The sequence below is a fragment of the Vicugna pacos genome, chromosome 18 (assembly GCF_048564905.1).
Source record: "Vicugna pacos chromosome 18, VicPac4, whole genome shotgun sequence".
NCBI lineage: Eukaryota > Metazoa > Chordata > Mammalia > Artiodactyla > Camelidae > Vicugna > Vicugna pacos.
The window spans coordinates 47004628-47017791 of record NC_133004.1 but is presented as its reverse complement, the minus strand read 5'-3'; the positions used below and the strand labels follow the sequence as shown (position 1 = coordinate 47017791).

Genomic DNA, 13164 nt, shown 5'->3' with positions numbered 1-13164 from the left:
AGCCTCCAGGATGTGATGGGGGGACCCGGGGACCCACACGGAGAAGAACCCAAACAGGTCTGGGAAGACGCAGCACAGGCGGGCCCACGCACGAGCCCAGCCGACCCCTGAGGTGGAGAGATGGGCTCTGACGGCGGACACACGGACACACCAAGCACAGCGGACAGACGGACGGGGGGCAGACAAACAGCACGCACACACGTGTTCACGCGTGTATCGTGTGGGAGCACACTGCGCACGCGTGAGCCTGCGCGTGCGTGTGCGTGTGTGCCCCAAACGCGTGCAGCACCGAGAACTCTGACCCTCCAGCCGCACAGGGAAGGGGCCGGTGGGGGCGGCGGGGCGGGCACGCACCCAGGATGGAGACCTTGCTGAGGAATTCCTCGTACATCCTGCGCTTCCTCAGTGTGCTGCCCTGTTTGGGAGAGAGGGAAACACAGAGAAGGTTCAGAATCTCTTCCTGCCTGAGCCGTTCCCACACCCCCAACTTTCCCCAAATGACTCCGAGCTCCTAAAATGAGACCCTCGGAACATTCCAGGTCCTGGAAGTCTCTCAGATGAGCGAGGGTCTGGGCAGGCTGCCGCCCCATCAATGTCCAGACCCCACCCCTCCTCCCTCCAGGGGCTCCATCCTTCCTAACTCCCTGGCCAGCAACAGCACACCTCATCCAGCTGGGGCCAGGGATTGGTCCACAGGTGAGCACTCAACCAATCAGAGCCCTGCCCTGGGCTTCCAAGTGCTGAAGAGGGTGGTCAGGTGCGGTGGTGAGACTGGGGTGTCCCTCGGTCCCCCCATTGCACCCCACACATCTGGAGAGACACTGGTGCTGACAGCAGAACACAGCATGCGCCAAGAGGAGGGCAGCCTAGAGCTGGTGCCCGTGAGAACTGCCAACTAATTACTTCTTTTTCCCAATCAAATGCTCGCTGAGTAACACAAGCCAGTGACCAGACCCATGTTGGCTTTCATGTGAATTAGAAATTAGAATCAGAAATGCGGATTTGAAAACAGCACCCCTGCATCAAGCACACATCCCAGCAAGCACCACCTCCAGGTGGCCAGTCCCCGTCTGAAAGGTACAAAGCTGTCTGGACTTCAGCCGCTCACCCCTCTGCCCAGCCTCTTTGCACAGTGTACGAACCGCACAACGGAACACGGCAGCCCCGCCGATGAGAACTATTAAGCACAGCATGATCAGAAAACAGAAACGTTTGGTGAAATTCAAACAGTCTCATCATTGAAGGGGCCACCAGTTCATCAGAGACGTGAGCAGGATGGAGACAAATCTACCAGTGGCGAGGTTTCCCCAGGACCCTAGACCAGTCACCCTGGCAGGCAGAGGAGGGGAGGGACAATGAAAACACAGGTCAGGGAGGGGCTGCATCTCTTAGACACCCTCCCAGCGACCAGAGCCCAGTCTGGGAACCCAGGGATGGGGGCAGGGGGCGGACAGGGTTAGGGAGCTGCTCCAAGGGGCCGGCACCTGGAGTCCAGCAGCCGGGTCTGGGGGAAGACAGCCCCTAGCCTGGAAGTCCCGCTGGAAGAGCGAGCAAGGAGGAGGAAGCGGGGGGACGCTGAGAACCAGGACAGGGAGGGGCCACACACAGCTGGACGGTCGAAGCCCCGGGGCCGTGGTGCGTTTCCCCAAGCTCAGCCCGCACCCAGGGCTAGGGACCTCGTCCAGACCCACGGAGGGGGCCAGGGGAGGAGGCCTGAACCTGGAAGGGATTCAGAAGCCCTGCATTCAAACACCACCCCTCACTTGGTATCCACACGCCTGAGACAGCACCCTCCTCTCCGAGCCCCGGTTTCCTCGTATGGATGATGGAGTATCTTAATCCCTGCCCCCACAGGATCCCGGGAAGCTAAGGTGAGCAAACATCAGTGAGGTGGCGTGGGGAGGGGCCCCAGGCCTCAGCGCCCCTAGCAACTCCGAGTGACTCAGGGCAAGCCCAGCGCTCAAAAGGCTGAAAGTCCCAAGTTTAGAATCTGGGAGGTGCCCTGCCACCCCCACAGGAGCCCAGAGACACCCAGGCCCCCTCCATCCGACAGAGAGCCCCCACAGGGCTGGACCGTGCTCTAGTGGGTCCGAGACCACCTTGTAACTGGCCCAGGATGGTGCAGACGGGGTTCTGCACGACCGGCTGGTGGCAGGGAGCAGGCAGTGTCCAGGGATCGGGGCAGAACCCAAGGCTCTTTCCGGCGCTGAATGTCCGCCACGGGGCAGGTGTGGATGCCCATGGGGGCAGCGTGCTCAGCTCAGCTCGGCGCCCCGGCTGTCTCAGATCCCCGCCGGCCACAAGAAAGGCATTTCTTTTGCGAGATAATTTATATTCCCACTGACCTGCCAGCAGCTTCGCCCCCCCCCCCCCCGGTGGAATGCAGGCATGTTTGCCCGGGAACCTTAGACTTTAAAGCTCCCCACAACTGGCCCATCCATCTCCCGCCGGAGGATGACAGCTGAGGGCGGCCGCCCGGGACCCTCGGGCCAGGAGACCCGCCTCAACGGCTGACCGAGATGCCTCCCCTTCAGAGCGTCCCTTCGGGGATGAGACGGCCGGCGAGGCTGTGCTGGGAGCCTCCACGGGTTCACGCACCGTGCAGGTGTCCATGGGACTGGCCCTTCACCTTGGGGGCCACGAGGACCCACACTTGGGGGGCCCTGCAGCATGTCTGCCGGCAACCCCGAGGTGGGCTTTATGCCTGGAGGGGCTGTCACAAGGACGCAGCCCGCCCAAGGCCACCACGCGTGAAGGGCCAGCAGGGCCTGGCATCTGCCTCCGGATGAACGCTCCCATCCGTGGGTCTGGGTGAGGTCTGAGTCATGTGCGTAGTGGGTCACTGGCCCTGGGTGCGGGCTGAGCTTGGGGAAACGCACCACGGCCCCGGGGCTCCGGCCGTCCAGCTGTGCGTGGCCCCTCCCTGTCCTGGTTCTCAGCGTCCCCCTCCACGCCGCCCTGTTCCTCCTCCTCCTCCTCCTCCTCCTCCTCCTCGCACTTCCGTGTCTGCCTGAGGTCAGGGGAGCTGAGGGGTGGGGTCTGGTCCTGTCTCCCTCCGCCCCGTCTCCCTGGCACATGTACCCTTGGTTTCCACACCTCTGTGATGGGGTCCCTCTGGACTGACTTTGGGATTGGGAAGCAGGGACTGCAGAGAAAGGCTGTCTACGTAACCCCCCAGCACAGCCTACACCGCACAGCTTCCCTTCCACCATGGCCCCTCCCCTCCCCCGCAGGGAGAGCACAGCGGGTGCCCCACCCCGATCTGGACTGACGGATGGATGGAGCAGGGACGGGGCAGACTGCACTTCAGACCAGGACCTCGCCGCAGGGCTGCCATCACCCCAGCCCCACCCAACTGCCCCCTTACGGCTGGAGACAGCCCCTCCCCAGCCCGTCTGCTGGCACACGGTGCCAAGCATCCTGCTGTCTCAGAGGAAGCATTTTGTCCTGGAACCTAAAATGTCTGGAAAGTCCAGACACCCCATCCCACCTGCATGGCCTGAACCGGCCCCGAGGAAGGGCTGGGGACCGGGGTCCCGGCGGACAGCAGGACTCCAGCCAAAGCACGCACACCCCAGGACGGCACCAGCTCTGGCTCCTGGAAGCTTCCTGAGTCCTGATTACAGAGGGCTCACAGGGGGTCCACGGGGCCACCCAGGGTGGCAGCTCCAGGAAGGGTGGGAGCCCACAGCCTGAGGAGGAGTCTCCGTCAGGGGAAGAGACCCTCCTTCCTGATGGGGTGTCCCAAGCGCCCTTTCCCCCTACAAGTTAAATCCCACCAGCTCTGCAGCCACGAAACGAAGACCCCCGCCACCACCCAAAGGCATCCCTGTGCGCCCGGGCAGAGGCCGGGGCAAAGGCAAGAAGAGGGTCGCACTTCACAGATGGGAGCCAGGGGCCCAGGCGCGTGGTTGGGGTCTCAGTGCTGCGGCTCAGGACCCGGTTCTCGGGCTCCCCCAGGAACGTGGGGTTCTGGAGACCCCAGCCCAACCTCTACAGCACGGTTCCACACTCACTGGTCCCCATTCGAGGTCTCACATCAGACTCGGGGGAACAAGAGTCCTGAAGCTTAAAAGACAGAAGTTTGGGGGGCACTGGCCCTGCCTGGGGGACCTGAGGGGGCCGAACTCTGGGCTTGCTCAGAGGCTGGCCAGTGTCCTGGCCTCGCTGCACTCTGCCCCTCGGGACCACACGGAGCAGTGGAGAAGGGACAGGTGTTGTACGGAGCCTCCAGGATCAGACATCCTGGGAGTCAGAGGTGGTCCCCTCCCTGGGGACACCAGCGGCGCCCCCATCCCGGGTCTTCCACGAACGTCCCAGCTCAGGGCCACTCACTGCGCGACAGTGCATCCGAACCCACCCAAGCCCAGGACTGATGCAAAACCGGACACAGTCCGCAGACACTCCCTTCCGAGTGGGCCGCACTGTCATTTTCTCCCCGAGACACGGGGCTCTATTCTTAGCACGCGGGGATCCAGAATTAAACACAGGAAGTGCCAGCTGCCTCGGTGGTTTGGGAACTTCCCTGAATATGAGGTTCCAGCCACAGAAGTCCCGCCGCCCAGAAGGACTTGGTGTGGACAGCAGTGGAGAAACAACGGCTTATGCACCCAGGACCAGGTGCGTCCAGAGGAGGTGGGAACCGACGGGGGTGCCTGGGGTCCCTCCTCGCCCCAGACAGCCGTCTCTCTCCCAGAGAAAACAGGCCGCATTCCACCAGAACTCGCAGGGCAGGGCCCCAGTGCACCATGGCACAAGGACTTGTCTGCTCACACGGGCGCCCAGGGATGCCCGCTGAGTGCATGGACGAGGACCCTCAAGAAACAGGCGCCCCCAAGACTGAACCGACCCCTCCCAGCACTGCAGAGGGCCCAGACAGCCCCACCGTTCCCCTTCAGACGGGCCCCGGGGCAGGCCCCACCTTCCAGGCTCAGCTGGGCTGGGCTCACAGGGCCTTTTCTAGACCATCCCCGAGCTTCCCGCAGGCCTCCCGGAGCATCCCAAACCGCAGCCCCCTCCCTGGAAACTGCACCGCCCAGGCCGACCCTCTGGAGACAGCCAAGCCCCCGAGGGCACATGGCAGCAGCACTGCCATCCAGCTCTGGATCTCCCAGCAACGTGTCCACCTCGGTCACCCCTCTCCAGGCTGTCGGGACTCCTCGGACCCCAGCCCCACAGGAGCTGGCTCTGAGCAAACACCATCGCCAGACCCTGGGGCTGCCCTCAGCAACAAGCCCATTGGACACGGGTTCTCCAGGACGATCCCTGACCGTCTCAGAAAAGCACCTGGCCCGGCGGTCACCACTGGGCAGGCATGGACACCCAAGAAAGGTGACTTCCCCGAGGATACAGCACTCAGCTACCGGGGGCCTGCCCTGTCCTGGGGAAGGCACTGTAGACCTGGGGCCACAAGGGAACCCGCCCAGACCCGTGTGGCCAGTCCAGAGCCTCCCTACATCCAACATTCTCTACCCCTACCCAGTCGGCCCCTAAGCCGGCCCAGACGTCACTGGGTCCAGGGCAGCCCTGGCCCTCCTGCTGCCCACTCTCCTGCAGGGGGTCTGGAGCCCTCAGGGTCTGAGTCCAGGCCCGCGGGGCTATGGGACCACAGGATGCAGCCCCCACCTCCCTCCCACCAGGGGATCCTGTCGTCCACAAGCAGGCCAACCAAGCCCACACCCCAGGGCCTTTGCACCTGCTGTCCTGATCACTCTCCTCCTGGATGGTCCTCCGAGGGCTCAGCTCCAAGGAGACTTATTGTGGGAGGGGTCTCAAGGAAAGGATCTCAGACCTTCTGTGGAACAGCAGCCCCCCCCTTCGCCTCTTCTCTGGGAACTGTGGCCACAAGGCACATGTTTGCCCCACTGTCTCCTCCACCAACATGTCAGCCCCCTGGCAGGCATGTGTCTGTGGCATTCCCTGATGGGCCCCAGCACCATGAACCAGGCAATGCGTGTGCAGGACGAACACTGAGTGGGCATAGGAAGGTCCTGCCTTCTCTGCCTGGGAAGGGCCTTCACACATGAGCTCACCTCAGGGGCCTCCCATGGACAGTGGGCCTGCACAGGTGTGCACACCTGCCCCCACCCTGACCTGGCTGCATATAAGGGAAAACTTAAAATGTCCCCACGTAAGGAAGTCTGGAGGCCAGCAGCCTGCCCAGTACCATGGACCCACTGTGCCACCAGAGGCCAAGCCCCTCGTGGTTCTTAGTGAATGCAGGTCAGCCTCAAAGTCACCTCATAGTCCAGAATATCAGCTGGAGCTCCAGCCATCACAACCACATTCCAGACGACTGTAAAGAGAATGGGAAGGAAAACAAGAGGGGCGCCCCCAGCTGTCTGCTTGCCTTTGGGGAGGCTTTCCAGAACCGCCCCCCCAACACTCGCCAACCATCTCGTCCCCTGTGTTATCCCCCCCACCTGGACACAACCCGCGTTCCCGCAGGATGCTGGGTGGGTGTCAGACTCGAGACCGGCTGCCCTCCTGGCTCTGGCGAAGCCTCCCACGCAGGCGCCACTCACTCACCATGAGGATGCGCCGGTAGCTGTCCCGGTCGATGCCCCAGACCTTGAGGTCGGTCTTGGCCTTCACAGTCGCTGCCCTGGGGGTGCCGTAGATCAGGGCAAGCTCCCCGAAGCTGCCACCTTCACTGATGCTGGTCACCCACTCTCCATTCACATACACCTTTGGGGACAGAGGACAGCGTCACAGGGGCCTGGGGTCACCCACTCTCCGTTCACATACACCTTCGGGGACAGAGGACAGCGTCACAGGGGCCTGGGGTCACCTGCCCTCCATCCACATACACCTTTGGGGACAGAGGAACAGCATTATGGAGAACATGGTGCCACAATGTGGCTACCGGCACTGAGAGCCCCTGCAGTGTCCTCGGTGGGAGGGGGCCTGCCCGCATCCCCTGCCCCTTGCTGATGGGTGGAACTTGGTCTGGCCAGCCCTGCTCAGAGCTGGGCCTGGACAAGCACGGAGCATAGGCCCTCCGCTGTCGGTGCCGATGAGACCGGCCAGGTCAGAGGTGAAGGCACCGCTCGGCTCCTGGTTCACGGGGCAGCGAGTCTTGCCACCTACCAGGCCGGCCTCGGACTCAATTCCCTGCCACTGGAGGCTGGCTGGCCTGTCTGGGCCGGGTTTCCCTAACTGCGCCAAGTAAACCGGACGTGACTGCCTCAGGGCATCGCTGCCGCCATGGCCTGGCCCCCACCCCCTCACAGGTGCTGCCCACTCTGGTCCCTTCCGTCCCTGCCACTCAGGGCTCCGTGGGAGCAGCCTGGGACCCTCTCCCACCTCCACCCGCAGGCCCCGCGGCCCGGAAGGAGCTGAGCTTCCTGAGTCTCCGGGCCGCTCCCCCACAGCACCAAGTCAACGGGAGTGCAGGCGCCGAGGGCTGGCGGAGCCGCGGACAAGATTCCCTTTCAGCCTGGGAGGGCGGCGCCCGCACAGTGTCCCTGCTATGCATTGAGCGCACGCCCGCATCCTGCAAGAATGGCGCGGATTGTTCATTATGCACGTTCTGTTACTGTAAGTTAACACAACGCGCTGTGTGTTGCCTCGGGTGTCAATGAGCTTAAAGAACAGTTCCCATTGGCAAAAAGGGTGCCCATCGGGGAAGAATGGATTGCGTGAATCATGGAAGCAATTCTTACTGAATTCAATGACTCATTATCTCCATCATAACTGAGGCACAGAGCTGCCAATCTGCGGAAACGCCAGGCAGGTGACAACGGCGTGTTGTGGGGGAGAGGGTGGGGAGCACTGGCCCAGGTGTCGAGGGAGGGGAGTCGGCAGTTGGCCCAGTGGCCTGGGGCCTGTGTGCCCGTTCCCGAGAGCCCCTACCAGCCCAGCGTGTCTGCACGGCTCCACCCTCCACCGCTGTCCGACCTGGCCCGACTGTGCGCTCAAGTTCCTGGAAGGGAGTCGGGCTGCAGGGCGTGCAGGGAGAAGAAACGCAGCTTCCACTCGGCAAGGCCCTCAGCAGTCAGGACGATACCCGCCCTTCCCACGGGGCAGGGGGGCACCGCCTGGCTCCGCCTCGGCCGTGGAGGGACGCCTGGGAGAGGCCGGCAAGCCCAGTTTCAGGGGTGCAGGGACGGCAGAGAACCCCCCGGAGAGTCCCCTCTGGTTTTCTCCAAGGGGTGCAGGGTCCAGGGCGGGGCAGTGACGACCCACCAACAGTCACGGTAACCGGCAACCGGGCACGACCGGGCAGCACCGGCTCCCTCACGGCGGTGCTCCCCCACGTGCCTGTGCTTTTGTGCAGCCCTCTCCGCATTGCTGTCGCTCACAGACGTCGACCTGCACTGTCCGGCTGTGCAGCGCAAGGAGCTTCCCACCACTCAGGCTGCAGCGCCGAACATCTGCAGGTGCCTTTCCCAGGGGACAGGAGAGGACCACACAATCCCAGCCCATCCTCCTGTGCTAAGCGTCCGAGTGCCGTTTAGCTCATCTGTTCTCACGGCCACGTAGCAGCTACAGTCCAGCGGGCGACGGATGCGTTCTAGTTTCAGCTGTGATGCGGACCGCGGCCGTGAACCCTCGCAAGTGGGATTACATGCCCTCACTTCTCACAGGTGATGCCAGGGGTGGCACTGGCTGCCTTGTGGGCTATCTGTACGGTTTGCTGAACACTGTTTCTCCTGGGTCGTGCCAAACTGCCCTCCCACTGAGTCACCACGGTGATGCGGGCCCAGGGATCCATGCTTGACGTGGGGAGTCTGGGAAGGTGTGCTGCGGCCTCCCCCCCACCCTTAGGGGAAGACAGAAGCCACCCGCCTCTGACGGCTACCAGGTGGGCGGGACACCACCATGCCCCCAGAGCGCACAGGGATCCCAGGGAACAGAGCACGCGGCCCAGCAGAGCCCTGGGAATCCCCAGGGTACGTCCCCAGAAAGCAGGCGGGCGGCGGCGGCCACAGAGCACGCCCAAGGGGGCCCGGAGGAGCCTATCCCCGCAGCGGGGAGGACCCCTTCCTCGCCGAGGCTCCAAGGCTGCCCTCTGAGGCATCAGAGAAAACCATTGTGTGGAGCCAAGGTCAGGCCCAGAGCCGCCCCACCGGGCACAAAGGGCCATCCTTCTCGGGACACTGGCCTCTGTCACCACGGCCGCCGGGGGCCGGGCCCCGCCCCAGCTGGCACGCAAAGGGGCTACTTCTTGCTTTGTTTTGCTTTTTGTTTTTTCTTCTTTAAAAAGAAAAATGGTGGGAGGCCCCCTGGGCCACACTGATGCCCCCGCTGCTGGCCGTGGTTTCTCCGGCTGAACGCAGAGACCCCGTGCCTGCCAAGGGCCCAGTGCCCCACACGTTCTAGCTGTCAGGGCAGCAGGAGAAGGCAGGCGAGTGCCTGTTCACAGGGACTTTCCACCAGCTGTCAGCAATAAGCACACAAACGACCGTCACGAAAGGCGCCTGGGCCTGGAGAGAGCGGGAGGCAGGGTGTCCCTGAGGGCCACAGTCAAGATTTCACAGAGGACTTTCCAAGACGGTAATCTGAGTCCAGCTCTGAGGGGCCTGGGCAAAGAGAATTTGAGGTAGAGGGACAGGACGTGCAAAGGCCCTGAGGCGGGACTGGCCTCGGAGGGAACCGGAAGCAGCAGGACCAAACGGGGAGATGGCCTTCTCAGGACCACAGAAGGTTCCAGCAGGGCCGACATCGTGGGACTCACGTCTGGAACGTTCCCTTTGGTGCAGCCGGAGACCAGCTCGGGCGCGAGAGGGGATCAGGGAGGGCCCGAGGGACATCCCAGAGACACAGTGTTCGACCAGGTTACTCGGCAGGTGGTGTGTGGACCAGGCACAGCATCCCCCAGGAACCTGCAGGAATCCGAGTTCACGCCCCCTGCCCCGCCCTCCTGAATCAGACCCCGGGGGGTGGGGCTCAGCCACCAGGGTCTCAGCAGGTGACTCTGACCCACACCCACGCGGGACCAGACTTCAGATGGAGGTGGACACAATCACGGGACTGAGGGCACAGGAGCTGGTTCGTGAGCCCCAGAAGTGGCCTCGTGGTGGTGCCGCATTTCTGTCGGCACGGGGGCTTCCGACGCAGACCACGGCCGCCAACGCCCAGGCAGGCGGGCAGCCAGGGACGCCACCAGGAGATGCGGGTGCCTCCCCGCTCCGCAGCTTGCCCCCACTCCCAGGGGCCTCCAGTTCAACCTCACTGCTGGGCAAGTGGAGACAGAATCAGTCACGGAGTACCCCCTTAGCAGTGTATCCCCCCAGCCGCCCCGCCTTCGGTTCTCACGCACCCCGGAGCCGCCAGGCAAGGAGGTAACTCAGGCGTGCTTTCCACTGTTGTTCTTGCTCCCAGAGGTGGTGAGGAAAAGCTAATGGCCCGTCTCCTCTGCCGCCCCAGGCTCCGGCCACAAAGACTGGGGGAAGCAGAACTGGTGAGCCAGGCACATCAGCCCCTCCCCGGGCAGCCGGCCAAGCCCCCCTGCCCTCTCCCTGCCCAGCTGGAGACCCTGCCTCCCGGGCCGCCCTCCCAGCCAGGTAAACATGGTCCTGAGCCTCAGTCCTCTTCAGCTCAAAACACCTGGAGGGTCAGTTTGTTTGGCCTTGCCTGAAGGGCAACCAAAGCACAGACTCCCCTCAGCCCCTGCCTGTGGTCCCCCGGCCACGTGCACCAGCCACACGGGTCAGCTTCCACTCCTGGATGGCGGGCCCCCGCCAGCTTCCTCTGTGGAGCCCACATCCTTCAAGCTCGTGGGCCGCCTCCCTCCCTCAGATGCCCACTCGCCAAGGTCACAGGAGGCAGGATTCCCGATCCACGTCCAGAGTGCCATGCACTCCCTGGGCGACCTCATGCTCCCATCCAGGACCCAGCGCCCTCGCTGAGCTGTCACACTGCCCGTGGTCATGTTACCACCGCCACGTGGTGGGGCTCCGGGCGCCCTGTCCTCCCGATTCCAGAGCAGCTTCTGGCCACAGTGGGTCCACCAGGACTTCAGCTGGGAACCAAGACACACCCCGTGGGTGAGACGCCGCGGGAAAGCTTCACTGCCAGCTTGGGGCCACAGCTGCCCCACACCCGGGCAGTGACCGGTCAACGGAGGGTGTCCTGAGAGCAGGACCAGACCCAGCAGACTCGGTACTTGCACACCCACGTCCACCGCAGCACTGGTCACAGCGGCCTGGTGTGCGTGACGGGTGAGCGGACAGTGAGATGTGGTGCATCCGCGCAGTGGGATGCAATTCCGCTGGAAAAAGGAGGGAAGCCTGGCGCCTGCCGCGGCGTGGCTGGACCTTGAGGACATGGTGCTCAGCGACATAAGCCAGACACAGAGGAACAGGCACTGTGATCTCAGCTCTGTGAGGGCCCCGGAGTCAGAGTCACAGAGACAGGAAGCAGAGGGCGGGGGCCGGGGGCTGGTGGGGGAGCGAGTGTTTGATGGGGCAGCCTCAGTGGGAAGACAGAAAGCTCTGGAGACGGACAAGCTGACAGCTGCACAACAGTGTGAATGTGCTTCGTGTGCCTGAGCCGAGCTCGCCAAGCGGCTGGGGTGGTAGCCTTTACGTCACGTGCACTTCACTAATGAAAAAACAAAAAGCAGAACACCAGGCAAGCCGACCAACTGGCCGTGACCTGCGGGGACGGACGGCCTGGGGTGCCCAGTCCCTGGGCCCACCCCCTCTGGAGGCTGGAAACCGCCCTCCTCCAGGACATCTCGTGTGAAACAGGAGGGACCCCTGAGATAAGGCTGGGACCCCGGCAAGGAGGGTCCCGAAACACTGAAGATCTGGAAGGACAGGGGACAAGCTGCACTCCTGAGCCCGTCGAGCTGGCCGCTGGGCGTCCTTGTGAGTGGAAATGCTATGTTCCACGAATAAAACAAATTGGGGGATATTTTTATACTTAGAAAAACGGATTATAGCTCTTGGCGATGCACACACCACGGCTGGCACCCTGAGTCTCTCTGGAAAACCGTAATTTAAAACAAGTTGGTGCTTTTGGCATCCGGTCACCTGGCTGTCCCCTCAAGGCACCACTGGTCAGAGGGCAGCGTCCAGCCCGCAGAAGGGGAGGCTCAAGGTGGCCACCTCCAAACCCCGCCCATTTAAAACCCGGGGCAGGGTCCTCTGAGGGGAGCCTGCGTCCTGGGGACTTCAGGGCAATGGTCACAGTCTCCTGTCCTCCCCTCATGAGACTGGTCCCTCACAATCGCCTGACAGTCCCTGCCCCATGCACGGCCAGGCCAACAGGTCCCTCCCTCAAGGGCGGTGTCAGGAACGAGCAAACAAAATGCAGCTCGAGGCCTCGGCGCAGCGGCAGCCTCTGCCCGGGGCGGCGCTGACACAGTCATCGTTACGAGGCGTCCCCGTAACTCGCCACTTTTCACTCCAGACTCCTGACCAAGAGTCTCGCGATCCCTCTAAGTGTGGCCTTCACCCACACGGCTCCGGCCTGCGCGTTCGTCCTGCACTCAGCCGCCCACATCACAGGAGCTCCCTCCACAGGCCCCGCGTGCCCCGCCCGCCGGAAAACCTCATGAGACTGATGGAGGTGGTGGCCTTGAGAGGCATCAGAGGACCTGACCCATCTGGGGTCCAGCTGTCCGAATTCGAGACTGCAGCCAGGAAGCAGGAGCTCCCTGGGAGTCTCCTCGGCCACCTCCCCAGCACCTATGGACCCCAAGGGCCGGTCGTGTCCCCAAAAGTGTATTCTCGGGCCTTGTAAGTGCCCGGCACACAGCAAGTGCACCGCTGACATCTGAGGAAGAAGACAAGCGGGATGGAGGGAGGGAGAGGTTGGAAGTGGTGACAGCAGAGGTACCAGGGTGCCGGAGGAGAGACCCGGATCTGAGCCCAGAACCGGCTGACCCCACACCTCCCGGGCCGGCTCTGCCCCGGCACCTCTGAACAGGGGGCTCGGGGGCAGCCGGTCCGAGGACAGTGCACCCTCACTGCCTTCTCTGCTTCCTTGGCTGGTGGTGTTTTCAACCTGAGGTGAGGCCAGCAGGAGACGACTGTGGGCTGGCGCCTGCCTTCCAAGCCTCACCACCCACTTCTTCAGGGACGTGGCCACCCTGGGGCTGTCAGCTCCTGCCTCAGTTTCCTTCTCTGGTGGGAGACGGGAGCCACCCCGCCCCCAGGCCAGATCCAGGTCCGGGCTCAGGACAGAGAGAAACCTGGACTCCGTGTGCCCCTG

General features: G+C 63.4%; 1 protein-coding gene across 4 annotated transcripts in view; it reads right to left on the bottom strand.

Annotated features, from left to right (window-relative positions):
• The window catches only part of PRKAR1B (protein kinase cAMP-dependent type I regulatory subunit beta), a 92800-nt gene that overhangs the window by 19386 nt on the left and 60250 nt on the right, over window positions 1–13164 (bottom strand). For all 4 annotated transcript variants that reach the window (XM_072943508.1, XM_072943506.1, XM_072943507.1 and 1 more), the window contains 2 exons: window positions 6529–6687; window positions 355–415 (listed from right to left, as the gene is read on the bottom strand). In XM_072943508.1, the coding sequence (XP_072799609.1) occupies window positions 355–415; window positions 6529–6687 (220 nt within the window). The remainder of the gene's footprint in view (window positions 1–354; window positions 416–6528; window positions 6688–13164) is intronic.